The sequence below is a fragment of the Triturus cristatus genome, chromosome 4_1, assembly GCF_964204655.1.
Source record: "Triturus cristatus chromosome 4_1, aTriCri1.1, whole genome shotgun sequence".
Lineage (NCBI taxonomy): Eukaryota > Metazoa > Chordata > Amphibia > Caudata > Salamandridae > Triturus > Triturus cristatus.
Window position 1 is genome coordinate 386,989,552 of NC_140585.1, and position 27,216 is coordinate 387,016,767.

The following is a 27,216-nucleotide window of genomic DNA, read 5'->3' on the forward strand; positions in this document are numbered from 1 at the left end:
CTTCAGCCTGTTGTGGGGTTTGAAATAAATGCAGGCGGCCCTTGTAAGAAACTTTTAGCTTCGCTGGGTAGAGCATGGCGTAGGGCAGCTCTAGGGACTGTAGTTTCTTTTTTACCCCGGTGAATTTGCGTCGAGCTTCCTGTACCGAGGCAGTGAAGTCAGGAAAAAAAGATAACGTGGCATTACCATACACCACCGTGCCAATCTCACGCGCTCGCCTCAGCACCGCGTCCCTGTCTCTGTAATTAAGGAAGCGCGCCACGATGGGTCGCGGCGGGGCTCCCGGTGGAGGCTTGGCAGCTAAAGATCTATGGGCACGTTCCACAATGAGAGATGAGGAGAAGGAGTCTTTCCCGAACAGTTCAACTACAAGGTTCTCCATGAAAATTTCCATTTTCCCCGTATTGGTGGACTCCGCCAGGCCCAGTACGCGGATGTTGTTGCGACGGGACCTCGCCTCTAAATCCTCATTCTTGTCCGCAATAATCTTAAGGAGCCGATCCATCTGGGTCACCTGCCTGGCAGCAGAAGAGGCCCCGTCCTCCAGGGTAGAAATCCGGTCCTCCGTTTCCTTGATGCGAGTATCATGGTGCTCCAGCCTAGTGACAACACTTTCCAACCTGGTATTGATGCTATCCACTTTGGCGTCTATGGATGTCAGACTGTGCCGCATACTCACTAGCAGAGCCTTCCAGTCTTCGTCGGGTGCCCACGCGGCGGGCGGCTCGCTCCCCGACGCCGGCGCTGTCGCAGATTTCTTCGCGGCCTCGAACGGCAGCGTGGCCTGTTTAGCATCTTTGCGACCCATGTCCAGGGCCGCCCCCTCCAGAGTCCGTCAGACCGGTCGATCAAAGGAGCCCCCCCAGCCGGGGCAGTAGCCGGGCAGTCCGTGGGCACGATCTCCAACCGGCGGTGCAAGTGGCGACTCCGCGCGGCCCCCTCCAGCCGAATGACCGCAAGCAGGCAGAATCAGGCAGCACACAGCGGGCCAGCCCCAGGGCGAGCGCCGCAGTCACGAGCTCCGGGTCGAGGCGCCCAGCAAGTGGACTCCCCACCTCCTCTGGCCGGCCCCCGCCCCGTCACAGTCGCTCCACAGCCCTTGCACCGCCTCGCGTCCTGCACAGGGAGAGAACCAAAGGCAGGGGGGGGGGGGGCCGCGACAAGGCGTCCAGCCGACCCGTGAGCCAAGGATGTACCTCCTATCCACGGTATGCCACCGATCCACTGAGGCGTTCGTGGTGGGTAGGCACGGGTAGATTGCGCCTCCTGCGCCGAATCCGGACAGGCCGCACCGCGTGGGGAGCTCCTCCCTTCCCCCACACGGCCCGCAGCCCGCAGCCAGGGGACAGACAGAGTCAATTCTGTAGCCTTCTGGGGGCCACACTCCGCCAGGCCACCCGCCCAGGAAAACACTGCACCACCGGACCGGTGGGATCGCCGCCAGGCCCCCGCAACGTCCTACCAGAGTCGTCGGGAAGAGGCCATCCACTCCGCCACCAGTCACGTCGTCTCTTGCGCTCTGGCACCAGGAAAGCTCCTCACGACAGGGGCGTTGCAGGCTCCGGCGCCCCCGCTCGAGTCCACCGATGCACCGCTCTCCCCCGGGGGGCGTCTGCGCAGCAGCGCAAGGGCCTCAGAAGCCACGGAGTTTCCTGGCAGTCGACTCCGCCCCCTCGCTAGTCTCAGGACTGCCAGCAGCGCCGCCCGGGAACAATCGCCGTCAATATCTCCGCCGTTCGGCAGGGCATCCACGCTCTACAAGCACCGCTGCAATCAGCAGGTATTCCGACGTCCAGCCAAGGCGTCCGCATGCAGGATAGAGTGGTCAGGATAGCTGCAAGGATTGAAAGAGTGCCCGGTCGGGCGAGAGCCTTGCTAATGCGCGGCCATCTTGGTTCGGCGCCACCTAGCGCCCCCCTAAATGCTAGTTTAGATTTGTCGAGCATGATCTACTACACAACCTCATTTACAATAAAACGAGATTGAGGGGTAGCCACTCCCTCACTTTGTTCAGAGTCTTAAGAAATAATTTGGCTCTCAAGTTCATACTCACAGGCCCCTCTATCGCCTCTTGAATCACTGCTTGCAACACAGGCCTTTTTTTGCAGGGTTACCAACAAACTTTGCCTTCCTCCTCCTACTCTTTGATGAATCCGTTTTTTGTTGGCCTTAGGACTCTGTGTACTTTACCACTGTTAAGCAGTACTAAAGTAATTGTGCCCTCTCCTTAATTAGTATAATTGGTAGAATTAGCTTATACCCAATTAGCATATTTAATTTATTGGTAAATCCCTAGTAAAGTGGCACTACATATGCCCAGGGACTGTAAATTAAATGCTAATAGTGGACCTGCAGCACTGATTGTGCCACCCACTTAAGTAGCCCTTTAAACATGTCTTAGGCCTGCAATTGCAGAGCTTGTGTGTGCAGTATTAACCTGCTATTTTGACCTGGCAAAATAAAGTTATTGCCAGGCCCAAACCTTCCTTTGTAACACAAATATGTCACCCCTAGAGTAGGCCCCAACAGCCCCGAGGGCAGGGTGCAATGTATTTAAAAAGTTGGACATGTGCTTTTAAGTTGTCCTAGTAGTGAAAAACTCAAATTCGCTTTTCACTACTGCGAAGCCTCTCTACCCCTTAGGAGAACATTGGGGTTGCTGTATTACTGTTTATAACTGTAATTTCCAAATGGGGACAGGCAACTGGTTCATTTTTGGTGTCTTTGTAATCCAAATTTAAAATCCTAAACTATGGTGAAATCGGATTTTAAATTACAGCTCTGAAAATGCCACTTTTTGAAAGTTGGCATTTTCTTGTCTTAGCCATTTGATGCCTGCAGCCTGCCTTGGTCACATGACTGGGTGTAACTGGCAAATGGGCTTTGTGTATTCTTCCCAGACAGCCACACACAATGGGAGATTAAGTGTGATTTGGTTGGGCCATCACTGGCAGGATGGGAGGGAGGAACTAGGCGCAGGCTCACTTCCACCTGAATAGCCTATGTCCTGTCTCCACACAAAGGGTCTAACTACCTTGCTTTGTCACTTCAGCCAGCTTGAAGCCAGGGCACTGAAGGCAGGTAATCTGTGCACTGCAAATGCAAACCTCTAGAACCTTCTTCCACCTTCCAAAACCAGGTCACCAATGTATAAAAGAAGGGCCTCAGACACCACCTCTTCAGTGCACTTCTGGACCTGTGGATACTCTACCAGGAAGGACTGGTGTGATGCTACGAGAACTGCTAGTCTGCTGGACTGATGCTCTGCAGGAACTGCTGCCCTGCTTTGGTGACCTGCTGCCCTCTTGCCTGAAGAAGAAGAACCTGACCTGCTGCTACATCTTGAACTCAGGAACTTAGAGTGACTGAAAGGGATAGTCTGCTTATCTGAGCCCAAGGGACATAAAAGGCCCCCCAACAACTACTGGACCCGTCTTCAGGGAAATTCTGAACTCCAAGTGGTTCCTCTCAGGTCCCGGACCCTTGGTGGTGGTTCCAGAGTTCTGAAAATCAAGCTTTTGTGCTCTTCACAACCGCGAACAGGCCATTTGCCCCGGAACTGCATGGCTCACACTGAAAATGAGTGTGAGCAGCCACCAGCCCATCTCTTCGCAAAGCAGTTTCGACAGCCCGCAGAGACTGCCAACGTGAAGCTCCAGCCCGCCCGTCCGCGACGCCCGGACTGCACTTTGCACCATGCGGACTGATGCCCGCAACCCTCGCCTTGCTCCTTGTGACCCTCTCCAATGCGAACAGTACTCATGGCACAAAACATGAGAAGGTAAGCTTCAGCTGGACTAATCTGGGACTGCATCTGCCCATGCTCCATTGCAATCAGCATGATCTTTTGACTTTGGCCCTGTCCAGCGCGACCAGATATCACCAGTAGCTTTCAGGCACTATTTTACAGTTTATTCTTTAAAAATGTGCAACTCCAGTTCAACTGATTGGATTTTTTTTGGTCAAAATTCAGTTTAATAATAACCAGCAAAAAGAGGAAAGGCATTACATCATATATTCAGTCCCCACAATCTTATCCAAATCTAAAGGGAGCACGGTTTCTCAATGCATGGGTACGTCTAGATTTAGACAACATGTCCATTGCAATCCTTCCCATTCAATCATCTGCTTAGTACATTTATTATAACCCATTCCCAACTATCCCACACCCCCTGGTTCCCTCCCCCTAACAATAGTGGTGGAGAAGCGCTAACAACCATCATGGCACTTTATGCGTGGTCTGTAAGGGAAATTTGACATGGTCCCTGGGTTTCGAGAGGCATGGTGACAGGTCGTCGAGTGTCAGGCAGTATGAGGCGTTATATGGGTGGGTCCGAACGTGATCTCAAACTAGAACAGGTGCATATCTCTTGTAGAGGTGGGACATACCACCAGCGGAAGGCCCTGCATAAGATATATCACCAATGGGCCCCATCTATATTCAAAGTTTTTATAGTCATCTACGAGGCTCTACATGAAGAGTATTTTCCATAGACGGGAATGCCACTGTGCCGGCACTGGAGCTGCTTTTTTCTTCTAGGCCACTGCAATTGCCGTTTTGGCCGCCCCCAGGAATGCCCACATTATAGCCCCGTCTGTTTTCGATTGGTGCTCCAGGTCAGAGCCTCTGAGGCCCAGAAGCACTGCCTCTGCTGTAGTCGGGATGGAGTATCCCAAAATGTCTTTCATTTGGGCTAGAATCTCCTCCCAAAATGGTTTAATAGTCTCTATCAGTGTAAAATCTCATGTAGCTGCCTCCCTAATTTGTGGGTGTGCGGCCCAATGTTTAAGCTGGAAATAATGGAAGTGTTTGCTAGATGCGAGGTGGAACTCCCGCTGGCAATGTGAGCATATCATAACCATGGAGGAGATCTGAAAGTACCAGGCATCCCCCCTCCCTCCATGCATCAAACGGTCCCGCCTTCATTGCGGGGGAGAACTCGAGGTTGAAATGAAGCAGAGTGTTTAAAGAGGGGAACATCGTCCAGCCCAGCCCTTTGGTAACGTAATCCCAAACCTTAAGGACGGTCCGTGTGGGAGTATTCAGGTAGGCATTCATAGGTCTATCCTTCCTGGGCTTCCAAATCATGTCCTAAATCGTCCTACCCACTATTGCCCGATCCATGTAGAGACAGTGTTTGTCAGATTCCCTCATGGACCATTGGGCAATAACCCACAGTTGCGCCGCCCTCGTAGTAAAGGCCAAAATCAGGTAGGGCAACCCTTACCCCGTCCCTTGTGCGTCTTAACACGTGAAAAGGTAGACATGCCCTACTGTTTTGCCACATATAGCGTGTGATGAGTGAGCGTAGTTTAGGGAGGAAGTCTCTCTCACGTTCAATCGGGAGTGCCTGACACAGATAGAGATTTTGGGTAGCACTGTCATTTTTATTGCATGTAGGTTTCCCAACCATGAAATATATAGTGGTTTCCACCGTTTGAGGTCCTGTTGTAACTGGAGTAATCAGGTGGGATAGTTTGCCCTGAATAATCCCTCCAGGTGACGTGTGATCTGGATCCCCAGGTATGTGAGATTGTGCTTAGCCAATTGGAATGGGGTTTCCCCTCGTAGGAGAGCCATCTCCCTTTCTGGCATGGTGAGATTCAATACGGGTGATTTGGCCAGGTTTACCCGGAACCCTGTTATGCGTTCAAACTGCTGAAGCTCCTCCTGAAGAGTCAGCAGTGAGGATCAGGGAGAAGTCAGTGTCCTCAGGATATCGTCTGCGAATAACTACAGGTTATGTTCCTCGTCTCTAAATTTGATCACCTGGATCTCTGGAGTTGCTCTGATACATGCTGCTAGGGGTTCTATACTTAGGGTGAATAACAGGGGAGACAGGGGGCACCCTTGACTCGTCCCCCTGCCAAGGACAAACAGCAGAGAGCTAACACTGTTAATCTGCATTCGTGATCGGGGTTGCGCACAATTAACTTTGATTCTATTAATAAAAGGTTCCCAGAAACCACAGCTTTTTAATGTGTGTAAAAGAAATGGCCAATCCACTCTATCAAAGGCTTTTTCAGCGTATATCCCGACGAGGATTGCCGGCGTTTTGTGTTTTGAGACCTTTTCAATCAAGTGTAGTGTTCTACGGACGTTATCATGGGTTTGCCTCCCCTTTATAAAATCTGATTTGTCGGGGTGAATTAAATCTGGCATCAGGCTCTCCAATCTAGCCACCAATATTGCAGAGTATAATCTGGCGTCTAGGTTCAAAAGTGCAATCGGCCTATTGGGGGCACACTCTTGTGAGTTCTTCCCCGTCTTCGGGATCACCGTTATCATGGCTTCCGCCATTGAGGCCGTCACCATTGAGCCCTTCGCCATTGCATTAAAAAGAGAGGTTAAGTGTGGGATGAGCTCTGATGCATAGGTTCTATACAAGTGCGCCATCAGCCCATCTGGTCCTGGGGATTTGTGTGGCTTTAACGCCCTACTTCTTTATCAGTGAATGGGCCATTCAGTTGGTCGTTCCAGGCCGGTGGTACCTGGGGTAACATGAGCGAGTCCAAATAGTTTAGCTGGGCAGTTGGATCTATGGGTAGTGCTTGAAAGAGTTCTTTATAGAAAGACCCACATATATTAGCTTTACCCTCACCTGACTGTTCTATGAGCCCCTCCCCATCCCTGATCCCTCATACATATTCCTTTTCCCTTTTTTCACAAAGCTGTCTGGCCAAATGAGACTGACTCTTGACACTTTGTTCCCTTGAGAATAAGAAATACGGCGCAGCCTCAGGAGGGTGTATTCGGCTATACTGATGTAGATCGCACTGATTTTCCCCTTTAGTGCACTTAACTTATGCTGGAGGTCCCGAGTGGGAGTCCTTTTATGTTCCTTTTCTATTTCCCCCAGTTTTGCTTCTAGAGCTACTTGCTCTTTGCTTGCTCAATGCGGCATTGAGTTCGATGCATTTGCCCGCCTTGAAGGCATCCCAGTTGTTCATGGGTGTAGTGGCGTGCAGTTGGTTCAGTTGAAAGAATTCTTTAATTGCAGCACGCAACTCATCTCTAAGCAATCTTTCCCATGTTAAGGAGATGGGGAAGAACCATCTTGAAGGGCCCGCAGCTGGACATCCCCATTTCAAACATACTGATATGGGGTTGTGGTCTGAGATAGTGATGGGATGGATCTGTGCAGCTTGTAGGGACCTCAGCAAGCATTGAAGACATAATCTAAGCGTGAATATGTCTAGTGGACATGTGAGAAAAAAGTATAGTACCTTGTGGTATGATTTAGGGACCTCCAGGTATCGCAGTGACACAAAGTCTGAAAGGTCTGTTTTAAGCCTCTAGAGAAACTTCCAGTGGAAGATCTTTGGGGGTGCGTGCAGTTGATTGCAGAGTGCCAAGTGCGATTGAAGTCCCCCATAAGCACTATCTGACCTTCCGCGAATCTGCCCATCATATTTGGCAGGGAGATCGTAAAGGCCACCTGACCCGTGTTAGGTATATAGGCCGAGACAAATGTACAGAGTCTCCCCTTTAATTTCCCCTTCACCATATTCACTCTACCCGCTCTGTCTGCTTTTATACCTTCTGGTTAGAATGTTGAGGAATTGTGAAACAATAGTGCTACCCCTTTCTGTTTTGTTCCTGCAGATGATCTCTATATAAGGGAGTAGCTTATGTGTTGTAACCTGAGCTCCTCAGACCGCTTTAAATGTTTTTCTTGGAGTGCCACGATATCGAATTGGTAATCACCCAGGTACTTCCAGACTTTATGATGTTTGAGAGGAGGGTTCAGGCCCTTCATATTCCACAATGCTATCGTAATCTTCCGGTCTCAGATCTCGTCCCCTCCTTTAGAGCTGGTCCACCTATTTTGGACTCACCATCTCTTCTCTCCCTGCCCCTCTGGACTTCCACCCCATGCCGTCCACCTCCCAGTGTCAGACATGCTGTATAGTGTGTCAGATTCCCTTGTGCCTCCACCACTAAGCCTAATGCATTAACCCCCCCTCCCAAATCTTTGAAACATGTAACAGAACTAAACTTAAGCTGGGGAGCCAGAGAGCCCCTAGCAACCATGTCTCTCAAGGAAAAGGGCATCTTGTCAGGCACCTTGGTCTAGGCCCACCACCCCAACTGCCTCTTGAGCATATGGGATGTAGCAGGTCCTTTCAGCATCTATTTTGAATCCGTGGTCAATTTAGAGAGGTAGCGTCTGTGGGACCAGAGCGGAGTCTTTTGAGCTAAAGCAAGTAACTCTCGGCTCCCTCCTTAGATCGCTACGTCCAAGTGCAGACGAGGAGTCAATCGCCACCCCTCCAACTAGGACTGGTGCTGACAGGTCATCTCCTTTCCGCTTCAGGTTTCTGACTGTCACCCTTTGGGTAGTGTATGACATCACATTTTTTTTTGTACTCTCTCTCTGTCCCCTTTGAGGACGTTTGATTGGGTCCCACCTCTGGATTTGGCAGGCCCAGGCCCTCCAGGCCCCTCTCCAGCTCTGTGATGTGTTGTGTTTTTTTAATGAATTCAAATGCCAATCCAAATGGATAAGTCCAGCGGTATTTGATGTTGTCCGACCTCAATTTTTCCGTAAGGAGTCGGAAGTGGTGTCGTTGTTGCAGGGTGGACTGTGCCAAGTCCTAAAGCAGAGTGCAGGAGAAGCCCTGAAAGGATAGCGAGTCTTTCTTACTGGCTGCTTGTAGTATGGCTTCCTTGACTTTAATGAGTGACGCTTGACCAGGATGCCGCAGGTGCGTCTTTGCTCTCCCGGTAGTTGTCGACCCACTCGGTGGACCCTCTCTATTTTAATTTTAATTTGTTATGGCCCCAAAATCTCCACAAAAAGCCCCTCACTGGAAGCATCCAGATCTGGCCCTCTGCTCCTTCCTCCAGGTCTCTTAATTCTAATGCTGTCTCTCCTTGACCGGTTTTTCAGGTCTTCGTTTTTCAGCAGTGCCTGTTACAGTCGCTTGTGGAGGTCTTGCACTCTGTCATGGGTCACCGTTACTCTCTTGTAGAGGTCTTGTGTTTGGGCCTCCACCTCCAATACTCTGGTGCCTATAGGGTCTACATCCTATTGGAGGGAGGTCATGCGCTTTGTCAGCTCAGCTTTGAGTTGCTCCATTGAGGCCCGTATATCCATCTTGAGTTCTGTGTGCAATTCGGCCCTAAATTCCCTCAGGGAGGCCATCAAATCTTTCCTGCTGAAAGCTATGGTCACATCGGATTCTCTTTGGTCTGGCCCTTGTTTCTTCTCAGCAGGGGTAAAGAAATTTGAGACCTTGCTTGTGGCTTTTTTTGGTGGAATAGGTGCGACCAGGTACTCCCCCGCTTTCGTGGGTGCAGCTCGCACCCGACTCCTTGTGCCTCTGACCCCGTGCCACCGGGCCGGGCACTCGCCAGGGAAGGAGAGACCTCGCTCCCCCCTTGGGATGCGCTGGACTTCTGTCGGTGATCTTCCCCACTCCCTCTCTGTCATCGGGGTTGTATCAGAGGGCCGCCATCTTAAGGTCAGGCAGAGTCCCCACGTAAAGCTCCTGTGTTCGCCTGTAATGCATCGCAGACATGCATCTTCTTCCTTCCCATAGCTCAGTTGCGGTTTCAGGAGATGAACCGCACCCTCCTTATAACCAGCTTTTCATCCCAGGTGACCGGAGAGTCGCGGCCGCCATTTCAAAGTCAGGCACGGACCCCGCCCTTCGCCAGTTTCTAACTCTGGGACCTTTAGAACATCGTGGGGTCCGCCCTGATATCCTGCCCACCCGCATGTGGCTCCGGGAGTCCGGGCCGCCCTGCGCTCACTATCTCTGCGCTAAGATGCCCCCGCATGCTACCGAAGAACCCCTTGCTGCGGCAGTACCTCCTCTGGCTTCACCCTCTGGCCCGTCCCGGTTCTTGCCGCCGGCCCAGCCCATACCAAGTCACTGCTGGTTCCTTGTGCATTGCCCCGAAGGCGGGCCATGGCCTGGGGCTACTCCCATACGTTCAAGCAGACCGGCGGCGCCATCTTGGGTGTCTCAGACTCTCCTGATCTTTGTAGTCTGGTGCTACTAAATCCCTCTGTCAAGAGTCAGTCTCAGGCTCAACCGGATGTCTTTGATGTATGGACCACATCCTGGTGTCTGGATGCTACATTCGTTCACTGTATTAGTGCAAGGCAGCAATGTGGCTGCGGAGCCGGTATGTATCACGTGCACCTGGCCATGTTGCCTGCCCCCCTAATTGCCGGGCCACGCCACCCTGATTGGATTTTTAACATTTTCGTCTTGTTTTATTTATTAGATTAAGGTATATTTTTCCAACCCAGTGTGTGATCTTTATGTGAGGTGTTTTCACAGTTTTACTGTATGAAGTGTTGCACACATACTTTACACATTGCTTCTAAGTTAAGCATGACTGCTCTGTGCCAAGCAATCAGGGGATTGAGTACTGGTTAATTTAGGGTTTACTTGTGCCTTATCCTGACTGCTTAAACAGGGCCCACACCCCAGTCAACCAGTAACCCAATTTCTTACTAAGTGCAATTGGTAAATTTTTCCCTTGATGTCCTGCTGCACTTGGGAGAAAAGGAAGACAATGTAGAGTGGGAGTGAGACCTGCTTCATCTTCTGATATCATTCACTTTAATGGAGTGCATCCTCCCGGACATGTCTTCAATCCCAACAGCCAGAAAGTATAACAGAGCAGGGATGCAGCTACCTCCACTCTACAGTGCTGTTGAAGTAGTATCTGGTCTCTCTCCTGGAGATCTTCTGTGTGCTATGCCATGCCATTCTTCCTGCTCCCACATAATCAGGCAGCAGAGACTGCACAACAGTTAGTTTGGCAACAGCCATTCATCACCGACAGGACTCCGTCAAATAACAAAACTCTATTTATTCCGGGGAGACTGGCAAGAGCTGTCAAGGAGCCCTGCCCTTAACATAGCCACCTTCCCCGACTTCTGGAAAACGTGCCTGGCCTTGGTCAGGCAGCAAAGCAGGACAAGAAAGAATGATTCTAAGTTGGGTGATCTATTAGAATGGAGGGGGCGGAGCCACAATGGACTCAAAAATGTAGACAATGAAGATAGGACAACTGGGAAAAGCCAGGAACTTCAAACGTCCATTAGCGAGGCAACATGTTTCACATAATTATGAAGGACAGATAGGATCAGCAACAAGTAAGGTTTTAGAAAAAGATTATTACATTTTTAAATTGCTGTTTGTAAGCAGTTTGGCTGCTCGCACAGACCACTGCTTTGCAATATTTAACTCACAATAGATTTCCACGCTTAAATGTTAATAGTATGCTCATTAACCAAATGACCTACTAATCATGCCTCCTTTCACCTGTCATTGGTTCCTGCTACTGGGCTATAACTCTGTATTTATTTGCTGACAACTAATTAAGCTTTAAAGAAAGACTGACAATTCCACTGCCATATGATTTTAGCAAAATTATACCAAAGTGTGGGGAAGGTCCATCCAGTGAGATGCAATGGACATGTAGGAATATTAAGCACTCTACTCCCATTCACCTACTGATGTCACAAGTGCACTGAAGTAACGAAAAGACAGCCTGCAGGGCTTTTCAAAATTAATCAGTAAATAAGTAAATAAATACTCCAAGGAGAGCTCATGTCCTAGTGCTGTCACTGCCGCAGGCCTCAGGCTGTGAATTAGTGAGAGTAGTAATTTTACTTAAGCATGATCTCTGTTTAACAGATGCACCGATGTTTTCATATTATACAACAATCCAGTTTATTAAAATACTCATAATTGGAAATTACTAATAGGCAGCACAAATAATATATCAATATATCAAATCTTTAAATTCATTTATATATACAGGAATCACTCGTGTTATTTTTAATTACATTTCTTAAAACATACACTCTATCTCATCACCTTTTGCCACAAAGTGATAGCGAATCATTTTATGTCAGCAAGATTTGGTTACTGTAATTCAAGGCAGCTAAGACTGCCAAGCATAGAGTTCAACTAATTCAGAAGCTGGAAGTCGGACTTTTTCATAATTCTAAATGATCTGACAGCTTTGCACCTTGATTGGCCTCATTAAACGGTCTGCAGATGACAAAATAAATTCAGTTCACAACTCTGTACCTACTACACAACACGGTTTATGGCCAGGAGACTTCCCTGCTGTTAAATTGTGTCCAATGGTGGGCTTTGCCACTTTGCCCCATTTGGGGCACGCTCCTTAGACCTTCTGCCTTTATGGCTGAGCCTTTTCAGTATCGGTAGCTAGACTGTGGAACTCCTAGCCAATTCAGATCCATCTGAAAACCACATTTCTGAGATATAGCAGAAAAGAGCAGACAATACTCCCCATATTAGCCTGCAAAGGTAGCAAACCTGTCCAGCTGTTAGCGCCAAGAAGCCCCATGTGATTTCTTTGTTTTACAAATAAATAAAAACGCATGAAGAGAATCTAAAAAAAAAAAAAATAGCATGACAACGTTTAATTCCATGGTAAGATTTTAAATTGCATGTCAGTAACCTACCTGCTACTTGTATGATGTCATGCCGTGCAACATCATAGTACGGGTGATTTATGCTTAGATCAGCACCTTTATGCGTAACTGGTGCTAAAGTACAATTCTCCACTCCAAGTACTGCAAGCTCTTCCTCATCTTTCTGTAATTCTGGAAAAAAGGAAACTTCTTTTAGCAAAATGATTGAATAATTTTTTCATGAAAATTACTACTACACTTTTCGGCAAAACGAAACAACAGTCATTCAACGTATAGAAGGTGATAATCTACTGTGGGTATGGATATCTGTGTAAAACATCTATTAGAAACCTGAGGGAATGTCCAGCAATTATGCAAAAGAAACAAGAAAATATAACCCTGATTGTAAACATTTACACATGTATCAATTCTGTTTTGTTCATACCTTGGCTCTTATCTACTGTTTAAAAAAATCATAGCAGCACATAGCAATTTTCTGCTGTTGACCATGCACCTCCAGTAACAGGTTGTATGAGATCCTGCATGCACAGAGAGCTCCCTCTGAATGTTTTGTCTTTTGGTCTCTTAGCATTTTCACGAATGAGGGCTCCTGGGGGTGGTATTGGTAGAATGTCCACCCCGGGCAGCACATTCCAAGGACAGGTAAGTGTCCTGACTGGCTGGCGTTTTTAGCACGAGTCAGTTGGGGCTCGTGCTTTAGAATGCGGAGTTAGTCAGGCAGTTGAGGGCTGAGGTAGGCGCTTGTTATTTGGTAAACTGTAAACAAATTTGAGAATGAGGCACTTGGTTGGACCCTTTTATTTATATTGTGAGCAGCGCGATGGCAGAAGTGGCCGCTTCGGTGAGAGAGGCATGGCGCACGATTTGCGAGGCCGAGAGGGAGGATTTAATCCTACCCGGCGTCTTGTTTCAGGCATGGGTGGGGCTCGAAAGGCAGAAGAGAACAGTAGCAAGTGGTGTGCCTGCCGCTGTTGCTGCCTGTGCATCTAGTGAAGGCTCTACGGTTGAAAGCCAGAGCGTTAATGTCAATGAGAGGGATTTTCGCTTCACTTGGAGATTTAGACTCTGTATATTTAGGTACAGATAAAGAAGTCAATTTTCAGTAATCCAAAAATAAAAGCGTTTCACCCGATAATATAGACAGAAGAAGTAGAGGGGAATTGGATTTGGGGTCCCCAAAGAAATTAATTATGAAGGGAGATTAGCTAGATTGAAGAACAAAAGATTTCCTGAGTCTGCAAGTTGTGGCGGCTTGCAGACCAACGTAGGAAAGATACTGCCAAGCAAAATAAAGGGCAGTAAAAAAGTTTTGGACAGGTCTCTAGCGTCCTGCAGCAAAGTAAGAGAAGAAGGGTAAAGTTTTGAAGTGAATTTTCCCACACCCATGGATCAAAATAGAGCAGCAGGCTGTTCTAAAGCGATAAATTGGAAAGTATATGACGGGGGTGTTGGGGACGGGGAATGTCCTGGGGGTAGTATGGTAGAATAAAGAGGTCAATATAGAGGGGTGGTAGGTGAAGATTGGGGTAATGATGATTTTGAATCTTTGGAAAAGGGGGAAATTGATGATGATGGGGAAATTTTTAAGTTTCTGAAAAAGTCGAATTGGGGACAGGAGGGAAATGCTAAAAACTTGTCCAGAGATTATTTTTCGCAGGATAATGAAATTGAAGGGGTTTGATGCAGAAGAAACGCAAATAATAATCATCAAGATGGGGAAAAGAAGAAAAAAATAACATCTGAACTGGACAATTCCTTAAGACCAGGTGAGGTTCAGAAAAGGGTGTTTAATAAAAAGCAATGTTTTGACAAAAATGCGGGAACCGATTTGAAAAATAAAAGTGAGCAATGTTCAAAGGATATCTTAAATCAGGCAGTTAAAGAAGGTTCTAATGCTGATAAAGATAATCTTAAAGAAGGTATTGCAAAAGATAGCAAAAATGAATGCGAAAAAACAAGTTCAGTGTCTTTGAAACGATTACCTTATAAGGGCTTATCTATGCCTTTAGTTTCCCATTCAAGCAAGAATACTAAAGACAGAATTTGGAGTGGGGAGTTTGTAGACGTTTTCAAATTACTTCACAGAGAAATTCAGTCAAAAGAGGGATCTAGAGAGGGATCTAAAGAGGAAGCATGAGAGCTAGCAAAAAGGCCGAGGGTACCTACTAATATTGATTCATGGACTTTGGCATTCCTTATTTTCGCTAGTGTATATTACGAAAAGTTTCCAGAGAGATCTGTGGCAATATTCAAATACTTAGACACAATCAGGAAAGCGTACACTGAATTTGGAGGTTTTGCTTGGCTTCATTATGATGAAGGATTGCGAGCTAGATTGGTACTTATCCTGAAAAAGCATTGGGAGAAGTAGACATTGAGCTCTGGGTTCAGTGGATGTATCCTCAGAGGCCTCTCCCTTCAATGTATACAGCGAGCGGTTTGGCGGTAGTTCATCTGCCTTTTCTCGGTAGACCCACCTCGGGAGGATGAGAGGGGTGGGGTCTGGAATAAATCGCAAGGAGTCGTGTCAGGTGCCTGCTGGAATTTCAACAGGGGATATTGCCAGAAGAACCCTTGCAAATACAAACATGAATGCTCTAGGTGTGGTGGCAAGCACGCCATATTGCAATGCTTTGGGGATCAGAACAACTGGGGTGGGTTTGGCCAAGGCAGGGGGAAAGGTTACGCATTTCAACCTGGACACAAGGACTTTTACACCAATTAATGTGGAAGTTTTGTGTTTCTGGTTTAAGTTGTATCCTAATTTGAATGATGTATCCAAGTTGGAATGGGGTTTCAAGGAAGGATTGGGTTGGGTTATCAAGGGCCTAGATGCTACAGATTTGCAAAAAAATTACAGGCTGTAAACAAATACCCACAGTTGGTGAAGAAAAAGTCTGAAGTAGAAGAAGGGAATGGCAGACCCTTTCGTAACCTGACCGTTAAAAAATCTCATTATATTTCCGCTTGGCGTCATTCCTAAGAAAACGGAAGGCAAATTGGAATAATTCAGCATTTATCTTGGCCGCAAGGTTTCTCTATCAACGATTTTATTGCTAAGGAAGATACTAAGGTCAAATTTGCTTCTGTTGACACAGCTTTGAGTATGATAAGGAAAATGGTGGCCAATACTGAACTTGCAAAATGTGACATTAAATCTGCGTTTAGGCCCTTGCCGGAGCACCAATCAGACTTCTTATTGCTGGGTATCTAATTTGAGGGACAGTTTTTCGTGGATAAAGTACTACCTATGGGTTGTAAAAATTTCCTGCAATTTGAGACCTTCGGTACTTTCCTGCAATGGTGTTTCTCGTTCAAACTGGACATTTGGATGCGACGCATTATCTACATGATTTTCTATTCATGGAGGCTGTAGGCTCTCAGCAGTGTGAAAAAGCTTTACGAGATTTTAAAATTGTGGCAAAGGATCTAGGTGTGCCCTTGGCAGCTGAGAAAACAGAAGGGTCTAATTGTTGCTTGACTTATCTAGGTATAGAAATAGATACAGTGAAGATGGAAGCTAGGCTTCCTCATAAAAAAAGTCTTGGAGATTACAGCTTTGTTAGAGCATGCCAGATTATCTCACAAGTTGACACTGAATGAGGTTCAATGCCTATTGGGTCATCTGAATTTCGCTTGCCATGTAGTAAGGGCAGGTAGAAGTTTTTGTAGAAGATTAGGCTTTGCCATGGAAAGGTGTCATGTTGCCATATCACTGAATTAGGATATCTGCTAGCATGAGGGCAGATTTCGAAGTTTGGCTGATGTGTTTACAAGCATTTAATGGTGTCACGATTTGGTCACTGGATGAAGATTTAATTTGGCAGATACAGTTGTTTTCTGATGCTTCAGGTCTTTTTTTGGACGGAAAATGGTGTGCCGAGAAGTAGCCATCTATTTGGGTATCAGAAGCAAAAAGCATATCTGCTAGCATGAGGGCAGATTTCGAAGTTTGGCTGATGTTTTTACAAGCATTTAATGGTGTCACGATTTGGTCACTGGATGAAGACTTAATTTGGCAGATACAGTTGTTTTCTGATGCTTCAGGTCTTTTTTTGGACGGAAAATGGTGTGCCGAGAAGTAGCCATCTATTTGGGTATCAGAAGCAAAAAGCATAGCTTTTCTCGAATTTTTCCCCTTGATAGTTGCATTAGCTGTGTGGGGAAGAGTCTAGATAACAAGACAGTTCTGCTCCATGTGGATAATAGGACAGTGGCTGATTTGGTAAATGGTCAGAGGGCAAAAGAGAAGAATTTATTTAAACTACTACAAAGATTCATGTTACACTGCTTAATGCATAACATAATTTTCAAAGTAAGGGCATGGCTAACGAGCCGAGGGCGACGGGTGTGTGAGCTCGGAGCTCCGCTCCAGCCCAACTAATTATCCTGGTTAAATTGCTGTTGCCTCGATTCCGGGACATGCGCCTGGCCCCACCGAGACTGGGGGTGTTTAGGCCTGATTCTCGGGAACCCCGAATGCCCTGGGAGCTGTGGCAATCGTGCGGAGCGAGCGGAGAGGCTCTGACTCTGAATCTCCAAAATGGCGGCCCTGGCTGTGATGGGGTGATTGGACCGGCGACTGCGGAGAAGACCCATCCGATCCCGGTGATTGCCTAATTTCCCCTCGGGAACTGTGCGAGGGGCCCTGCTGCGTTGAAGCGGACTATCAGGGGCTGCTGAAGTGAGCGCAACCTCGCACGGTTTCTCCCGGCGCGGAGATTCGCGTGCTGCGACCGACCCATTGGGAGCCTCCCTGTGCTCCCAATGACTGTCCTGGGGCCGCGCTGCACTACAGTACTGCCAAGGCCTCCCTCATATATGGGAAACCGGAGGGGCTCTCCCACTAGAACTACAGCCCAGAGACGGCTCCTTGCTGGCTAGGATAGCTCACAATGCGGCCGCTGCCATTTTGCTGCTGGTGCGGCGGGTGGGGATCCGCAGCAGCGTACCTGCTGGAGCGTATTGCCCCTTTCTTGCTCAATTGGAACGGGGGTTCTCTGTGGTGAGCGGAGGCTGGGAGCGGGGCACCACTGTGTGGCTTTGTGGAATAAGAGTCTCTGCGCCTGCTGGGAGCCAGAAACTTGAAACTGGGATTGCCTGGCGGCAGACTGGGCGCCCTTTCCTGATGGTTGGGGCCGCACGCCGCGGACCTTGGGCTCCCACTTTCGGAGGGCTCTAACTCTGCGCCCCACTGACTGAGGAGGGGGGAAGCTGTGTCCCGGCTGTTGATGTGGGATCCCTGGGCCATTTGAGGGAGTTGATTTTGCAGGAGGTGGCCGAGCCCCATCCTTCCCGGCGCTGTTGTGTGCTGAACTGCTCGCCTAGTGGGAAGAGGGTCGCGGCCTGTTGGAGTGCTTGGTATCTCTGGCCTTCCCTTGGGCCCGATAGAGCGGACCGGACGCCGGGACCTGGACAACTGTGCTGCGCATAGACGACGAGCAGGGACGGTACCTGGCCAGCGTGTTCACTCGGGTGCGTGGGGCTTACAGTCGCACCTGGCCCAAGGACTGCCCTGGTGGGCACCACTATCCATCTGTACCTAGCTGGTGGTGTTACACTCCTGGGGGCATGGGGAAACCCAGGAGCAAACAGATGGGGGTCCCCCAGGACCAAGACGAGTCAGCATCGGAACGCAGAAGGCAGGATTCCCCTGAATTGCCGGTCGACAATCTAGTCCAACAGCAGCTGGCCCAGATCCTGCAGGCTATAGCGGATACTAAAGACACCATGCATCAGGACACTGCCAATGTGGCGGTGGGCCTGGGGCTCCTACAGGCTGAACACACCAAGCTGGCTGACCGTGTGAAGCAAACAGAGACCTCCCTGGCGGACATGGCGCCGGTGCAGCAATCCCTCTCGGCTCAGATGAGGGATATCTCTCACAGGGTTCAATCGCTGAAGAAAAGAGCTGAGGATGCTGAAGGGTGCAATTGCAAGAACTATATACAGGTGCTCGGTCTCCCGGAGGGAGTGGAAGGCCCTAATATGATCGATTACCTGGAGGGCTGGCTCCGCAATGCGGTGGCACCTGCTGGGTTGACCCAGCTCTACACTCTGGAGAGGGCTCACCGCGTCCCTCCTCGTCCTCCGGCGCCAGGGACGCCCCCCCGACTGGTGGTCGCTCGACTTCTTCACTATTAAAGACAGGGATCTCCTGCTGCAGAAAGCGCGCTCATCAGGGCCATACACAGTGGACAATTGCAAAGTGTCGATTTTCCCTGACTATACGTTGGAGGTCCAGCGCCGCCACACTGCTTTCTTGGCGGTCAAGAGGGCCTTGCGTGATGAAGGGCTCCAGTACTCCTTAATGTTTCCGACTCGACTGCCGAAAATTTTAGAGAGCAAAACTCACTTTTGCGATGATCCTAAGGAGGCATGGGACTGGATTGAAACCTACAAAACTGGCCGCGGACCGACGGAGCGCAGACGCACGCCTCTCCTTGGGGAGCAACGCCCGTGCAGAACTAGACAGACAAGGCATCGTCATACTCCCGTGCGAACACCTAGTGCTTCCCAGACAGAGAAGGAGAGGTCTGACGCCCTGCGGGTGGTATCGAAGTTGCTGCAGGACTATAAACTGCCATCTGGAGTGGAATCGGGGTCGGAGAAGGCATCGGATGGCTCGGCCTCTGATGAGTCCCAAGATGACAGTGTTAAGCTGCCGCATGTTACTCCAGGAACAGCTGATGATCTTATTTGATTGCTCTGCTGCCTTTTCCTAATTCTGCCTCGCTCTTTCCTCCTCTCTTATCTGTCGTTTATTCTTTTTTTGGCCTCCCGGCACTGCGCTGCCTTACTTTGCACTGTTGGGATGCTAGGGGGGCTCTCCGAGATCACTGTTATGCACCCCCGGGCACAGGGCAATGGGTGCTGTTCGAGGCATGGCGCTGCTTTGATTGTTGTTTACATTGTCAGACAACACCGGCTCACAGCTGCTTTCCCCCTTGATCCTCTGTAGTTACTAGAGGATACAGAGTGTATAGTTAGTTTGAATGGGGACTAGTGTATTAGTGCCTTTTCTGGGAGGGGGAGTTGGGGACTTTTTTGTTTGTTTTGTAACGGGATGTTTCTGGGGCTTCGGCGTGTCACTTTCAGCAGACTATTAGGATACTGTACACAGCTTTATCATGGGTTCGCTACTTGAATTGAAATGTATATCATGGAATGTCAGGGGCATGCAAACAATGGTGCGCCGCCACAAGATACATGCGTACTTAGTGCGAAGAGGGGTACAATTCACTTTTCTTCAGGAGACGCACATCACACGTCACAAGGGTCTCGCACTGCAGCGTAGAAGGAGGGGTCAGACTTTCTACACAACTTATTCTGCCTTTGCGCAGGTAGTATTGATTTGGATTAGGGTGGGGGTACCTTTCCACCCTACACAACAACTAGTAGACCCAGAGGGGAGGTATGTGATGGTTGCGAGTCAACTCAATGGCAGGGATGTTGTGTTGGGCAATATATATGCAGCCAACACGGAGCAACCAGCTTTTTCCACTCAATTGTCTGGGAAATTGGTGTTGCATCTGACTGTCTCAGTGATTATGGACGGGGACTTTAACTCTGTTCCTGATATTTCCTTGGATAGGTCTCATCCACCTCTCCCTGACGCACCTATTCATAAGATCTCTAAGGCTAGAAGGGATTGGCAGCTTAGATGGGGGTTGGTTGACACATGACGGGCACACCACCCGGGAGTGCGCCATCATTCCTTTTTCTCAGCTCTGCATGAGCTTCATGTTCGATTAGATGTGATACTGTGTTCCCCAGATATACACGCGGCAGACAAACATAGTGAATACCTCACTAGAACACTCTGAGATCATAACCCACTACTCCTATGGATACATTGGGCCCAGGCGCTGTTGCAGGGATTCTGCACACACACAGAACTATGTGCAAGAAACCAGGACCTCAGTGTGTAGTGGTGTACCAAAATACCCACCTCGGTACCCAGAACCCCAATCCAACTAGCTATAGTCTCTCATTCGTTCTCCGTACTACAGCAAAGCTACCAATAATTGGACATCCTAGAACATGTTACTCCGTCCCTCTCAGGATACATGGGAACAAGAACACTTTTCCGTTCAAACTCTCGTACTTATCCACAACATGAGTAAATAGAGCCAAAGTATAGTTTAAAATGTTTATTTTAACTAACGTGCTCTATAATGCAGTACACGAGCCAATACTAGCAGAAAAACGCATAAGATCAAACAAATCAGCATTTCAATTCCATATAGAACAAAAGGGGAAATCATATTATAATGATAGTGGAAACAGGACTATAGCGCCTTGCCGCCCTTCCCGTGCTAGAAGCTAGTTTATTATAATTATAGAAGACCTCCAGGCTTTGTCAGGGGAGCCCCATACCTCCGAGTTTAGATGCAGGAATTTACATCTCCGGACAAGCACAGTTCTTCTATCCTGGGAAGATTTTCTCTAAGTGCCCTAACATGCATGCAATATTAAAAGCACTAGATTTTCAGTGTTGCAGCTGTGTTCTAGGTTATGGCTAAGGACGTGAGGCTGACCAAAGCAATTCAACTGAGGTCATTGTTTTTCGACCTTGAACACGCTGTGCAGACTAGTAGCACAGTGTTCAACTAGATATGTGAAAGGCAGACAGTTCTCATGTGAAAGCGAGTAAGCAAAGTGTTAACGAGAAATGTGTCATGTAGTAACATGAGCAAAAAGCAGCAAAATGGAGGCCAAGCGTATACTAGCTTATGCTAACTTAGTAATGTCCGCAGGTCAGCCCATATCCTCACTACAGCGCACCCCACAATTCCAACATGGCGTTTAAATCAAGAACTGCTAGAAGATCAGGCCTTCCGCGAAGCAGTGGGGGCTGGTATTACCCAATACTTTCTCGAGAACACGGACACGGCGTCCTCGTCGGCTGTGGAGTGGGATGTCTTTAAGGCTGTACTACAGGGTGGGGGTGTGTAAGTCACTACTGCAAGATATAGAGACTGCGGACCAGCGCCTGCGAGAAGTGGAACAAGAACGGCCTGAACAGCCTGATAAACAGCAGGGTTTGCTGGAGGCGAGGGAAGCAGTCGCCATGCGGGTCGAGAGTTTGCGCTGTTTCGATTATAGGAAATACTTAGCACAAGCTCATGCAGAGTGTGACAAATCAGGTGCATTGTTGGCTTGGTTAGCCAACCCCACTAGACGAGGGACGGTCATCTTAGAATTGTGTAGCCCAACGGGGGATCTTTGCTATACCCAGCAGGGGATTAACTATCAGTTCCTTGCTTACTACACGGATCTCTATCAGAGCAAGGTGACGTTGGATGATGATGTTTTTGGGGAGTGTCTAGCTACAGTTGACCTTCTGAAACTTGATAGGACACAGGTGGAGCAGCTGGGCCAGGATATAACAGTAGGAGAAGTTCGGGTAGCAATTAAACATATGGCACGGAATAAGACCCCTGGGGCAAATGGCCTGCCGATTGAGTTTTATCTGACCTATATTGATTTCTTAGCTCCTAAGTTAGTGATTCTTTCTAAAGAGGCAAAGCGCGCAGGGCAACTGCCTGTCACCACTCGCGAAGCTATTATTATTCCACTGCTGAAGCCCGGGAAACCGCCTTCTGATAGGACCTCTTATCGCCCGCTGTCCATGCTAACTACTGATTATAAGATTTTAAGTCGGATCCTGGCGACCCGGCTGCTCCCATACATGGTCAACGTAGTACACAGGGATCAGGCGGGGTTTATCCCGACAAGGAACACAGCCATTAATGTGAGACGCCCGATTCGTATATTGGAAGCTGACTCATATCCAAAGGCATCAGCTGCCATCTTATGGGTCGATATCGAGAAAGCATTCGATAGCCTAGAATGGCCTTACTTATTTCAGGTCACGCGCAGTTTTGGCTTGAGAGATACTTTTGTAGATTGGACAGCGTTATTAAACAAGCATTCAACTGCTTGGGTTAAAACGGGTGGACTGATTTCGGATGCCTGTGCTGTAAGCCGTGGGACGCATGCAAAAACCACAGTTGATGGACGGAATGCAGAACAATGTCATACATTCACCCCAGATCTGGGCCTAAATCCATCGTTTTTTTGCTCACCATGCTGTTCCAGTTTGAGCCCACCCATATGCAAATCAGTCTTGACCCTGTGCCTCATGGTAACAGTCCAGCCTGAACTGCCAAGCCAGGTCCTCCCTGGACTGGAAACAAGCATCCTAGGACCGGTTTCGGGGTTTCACCCCTCTTCAGCCAGGATTGAATATGCTACTTACCAGTATGCATCTGTTCTTGGCATGTAGGGCTGCTGATATTCATATCTGTGCATAGATCGCCGCCTAGTGTTGGGTCCGGATGATTGCACGTTGTTGTCCTGGAAGAGTCTTCGAAGTATCCTGGGATAGGTGACTCCTCCCCTGGACTACAGTGCGCATGGGCATCCTCTCCATCCTCAGATTGTTTTTCGCCATTGTGGCAGTGATGGAGTAGATACAGAAAGTGATGACCATGCTTTACAGTAATTCTGAGAGCTGCAGCTGCTACAGGCGCCGGGGAGGAGGGAGGGCGATATGAATGTCAGCAGCCCTACATGCCAAGAACAGATGCATACTGGTAAGTAGCATATTCAGTTCGAGGCATGTGGGCTGCTGAATTCATATCTGTGCATAGAATACATAGCAGTGCCCTCTCTTAGCGGCGGCTACCAGTGCCAGCTGCAGCGGTCTGAAAAAGAGTTTTGAGAACAGCCTGTCCTACAGCTGCCTGCTGTTTTGATTGTACATCTACACAATAGTGTTTGGTAAATGTATGTGTAGTGGACCAGGTGGCTGCTCTACATATATCATGCAAAGGAATGTTTCCTAGGAAAGCCATGGAGGCCCCTAACTTACGTGTTGAGTGGGCTCGTGGGGGAATCGTTAAAGTGCGTTTAGCCTTTTCATAGCAAATTTGAATACATTTAACGATCCATCTGGCTATACCTGCTTTGGAGATAGCGTTACCTTTGTGGTGTGGGGCAAAGGCAACGAAAAGTTGTTGTGTTTTCCTAAAGGGTTTGGTCCTGTCGATATAATACATGAGGGCCCTCTTTACATCTAGGGTATGGAGTGCCCTTTCAGCGACAGTCTGTGGGTTTTGAAAGAAAACCGGCAGTTCAATAGTCTGATTCATGTGGAACTGCGATACCACCTTGGGCATGAACTTGGGGTTGGTACGTAGTACGACCCTGTTGGCGTGAACTTGTATAAATGGCTCTTGGACGGTCAGTGCCTGGAGTTCACTAACTCTTCGTAAAGAAGTTATCGCTACTAGGAAAGCTACTTTCCAGGTAAGGAATTGAATCTCGCATGAGTGTAGAGGTTCAAAGGGTGGACCCATTAGGCGTGTGAGGACCAAGTTGAGGTTCCACATTGGGGCTGGTGGGTGGCTAGGAGGAATGACTCGTTTGAGTCCTTCCAAGAATGCTTTGATGGCAGGCACTCTGAATAGAGAGAGGTGCTGCCTGGTCTGTAGATAGGCTGATATTGCGGTCAAATGGACACGTATAGAGGTGTACGCCAGATTGCATCGGTAGAGGTGTAATAGGTAACAAATAATGTTTTGGATGGATGCGTCTAGCGGGTTGATGTCATTATTATTGCAATAAATGACGAACCTCTTCCATTTGGCTGCATAGCAAGCTCTGGTAGTGGGTCTCCTGGCCTCCTTAATGATGTCCATACAGTCAGGTGGCAGGTTGAGGTAGCCAAACTCTAGGACTTCAGGAGCCAGATTGCCAGGTTCAGCTGTTGCGGATCTGGGTGCTGAACCTCTCCATGGTTCTGCGTCAAATGCTCGGGTTTGACCCGCAGCCGTTGATGCGGCACCACGGAGAGTTCGAGAAAGGTGGTGTACCACGGCTGGCGTGCCCACGTTGGAGCAACCAGGATGAGTGTCAGTGAGTGTTGTCTGAGTTTGCGTGCCACCAGCGGTATTAGTGGTGCTGGGGGAAAAGCGTACGCAAATCTGCCGGACCAGTTCATCCATATCGCATTGCCCTGCGACTGCGGATGTGGGAACCTGGCGGCAAAGCTTTGGCATTTTGCGTTTTCGCTTGTGGCGAATAGGTCTATCTCTGGATGACCCCACTGCTGGAAGTACGGTTGGAGTACTGATGGGTGTAACTCCCACTCGTGTATCTGGTGGCTGTGTCTGCTGAGCAGATCCGCCATCTGGTTGTCCTTGCCGGGGAGGTGTTCTGCCATGAGGAACATGTTCCTCTGAATGGCCCACTTCCACATGCTCTGAGCCAGATGAGACAACTGTGGAGAGTGTGTTCCTCCCTGCTTTTGTATGTAGAACATGGCAGTCATGTTGTCCGTCCGGATCAACACGACTTTGTTGCACAAGTGTACTTTGAACCCTTTCATCGCGAGGAAGATCGCCATCAATTCCAGAATGTTGATGTGCCTCTTCCTTTGTTGTGTTGTCCATAGTCCCTGCACTGTGTAGTTGAGTACATGAGCTCCCCATCCCTGGAGAGACGCGTCCGCTGTCAGTATTATTTGTGGAACAGGCTCTTGGACCGGTCGGCCCTTGCAAAGGTTTTGTGGATTCCACCAATGCAGAGAGTTGTATGCCAGACCGCTCACCAACACTAGGTCTTTCAACTGTCCTTGAGCCTGATTCCACTGACGTGCTAAGCACTCCTGGAGCGGGCGCATATGTAGTCTCGCGTGTGGGACTATGAAAATGCAGGAGGCCATCATGCCTATCAACTGCATGAACACTCGCGCGGGCAGGGAGTGTTGTGGTTTGAACTTGGAAATCAGCATCTGTATGCTGTTGATTCTCACTAAATTTGGCTGAGCTGTGGCCGCCAGAGTGTCTATGGTCGCACCTAGGTACTGTTGTACGTGTGCGGGCTGGAGATGGGACTTTGGGTAATTTAGTGAGAACCCCAAACTGTGAAGGAGGTGAATGGTGCGGGACATGTGGCTGGCACATTGTTGGGCTGACTTTGCTTGAATGAGCCAGTCGTCCAGGTAAGGGTAGACGTGTATGTGCTGCCTCCGCAGATGTGCCGCTACAGTAGCTAGGCACTTTGTGAAAACCCTGGGTGCTGTTGTCACGCCGAAGGGAAGGACTTTGAACTGGTAGTGCTGCCCCTGAACAGTGAACCTGAGGTATTTTTTGTGTGAGGGGTGAATGGGTATGTGGAAATACGCATCTTTGAGGTCCAGTGTGGCCAGGAAGTCTCCCTGCTTGAGCAGCGGGAGGACTTGCTGTAAAGTGAGCATGTGAAAATGCTCGGAGAGAATGTACCGGTTCAGGGGTCTCAGGTCTAATATAGGTCTGAGCGACCCGTCCTTTTTTGGTATTAAAAAGTACAGGGAGTACACCCCCGTACCTTGCTCGTGGACGGGTACGACCTCTATTGCACCTTTTAGTAGCATACTTTGCACCTCCTGCTGTAAGAGCGTTAAGTGCTCTGAGGACATAGGACGGTTTTTTGGAGGTATTGTGGGTGGAGTTGAGGTTAATTCTAGGCAGTAACCGTATTTGACAATATCTTTGACCCACCTGTCCGTGGTGATGGAGTTCCACGTGGACAGGAACCTTTGTAGCCTTCCCCCGACAGGTGTTATGTGGTCGGGAGGAAGGGAGAGGGCGTCACTGCTTGTTCTTGGGGGAGGACCTGGTGTTGCCGTAGCCGCGTCCTCTGCCCTTTGTGCTGGAGCCACGATATCCACCCCGGGTGTTTTTGTCGTAGGTGCTCTGTGTGTTGCCCTTGTTGTATGTTTGCTGTGACCCCTGTCCTCTACCTGCTCCTCTATTTCCGGGGCGACGAAAGGAGCCGCTCCGAAAGGACTGCGTTTGTAGAGCCCCCATGGACTTTGCAGTGTCCGTGTCTTTTTTTTATTTTCTCTAGGGTGGTGTCAACCTCCAGCCCGAATAAGTAGTCGGGGTTGACAGGTTGGTTGAGGATGTTATTTTGTACCTCAGGTTTGAATCCGGAGATTCGCAACCAGGCATGTCGTCGCAACATGACGCTAGTGTTTATGGCTCTGGCAGCTGTATCCGCGGCATCCAGTGCACACTTAATGGATGCATTTGTGAGGAGCTGTCCCTCCCTGATGAGGATCTCTGCACCTTCTTTGTGTTGGTCAGGGAGATGTTGGAGTAGTTGTTCTAATGTGTTGTAGTGTGCTCGATCGTAGCGAGCGAGGAGCGCCTGAGTATTGGCAATACGCCATATGTTAGCCGCCTGTGCGGCAACCCGTTTGCCGGAGGTCTCTAGCACCTTGGACTCTTTGTCCGGGGGAGGAGCATCACCTGTTGTTTGCGAGTGTGCCCTCTTGCGAGCATTCGCAACTACAATTGAATCCAGAGGTAGCTGGCCTCTAATGTAGGTGGGGTCCCCAGGGGCCGATCTGTATTTTTTGTCGATCCTGGGGTTTATTACTCTTGCCCTGGTGGGTTCCTTGAAGATGTCCTTTGCTGGTTTGAGGACACCCTTCAACATGGGTAGAGTTTTTATGTTCCTTTCTGAGGATGCGAAAGTGTCCATGAGAAAGTCGTCCTCTACGGTGTCAGAGTGAAGTTGCACCCCATGATTGGCCGCAGCACGTTCAATTAAGGCGTTGAACGCGGCAGTGTCCTCTGTGGGAGATGTTTTTGCTCCATAGAGTTGCGGGTCCTGTGCATCTATAGGTGCACCGGAGTCGACAGGGTCATCCCAAGCTTGATCAGGGTCCTGTGGGCCTTCAGGGTCCATCTCTCCGGGGTAGGGGACGTGGTCACCCATGTAGTCC

General features: G+C 48.9%; 1 protein-coding gene across 2 annotated transcripts in view; it reads right to left on the reverse strand.

The window, feature by feature from the left end:
- ARHGAP8 (Rho GTPase activating protein 8) overlaps nt 1-27,216 on the reverse strand; it is a 968,737-nt gene that overhangs the window by 731,258 nt on the left and 210,263 nt on the right. For both annotated transcript variants that reach the window (XM_085652441.1, XM_085652442.1), the window contains exon 3: nt 12,465-12,605. In XM_085652441.1, coding sequence (XP_085508567.1) covers nt 12,465-12,605 — 141 coding nt within the window. The remainder of the gene's footprint in view (nt 1-12,464; nt 12,606-27,216) is intronic.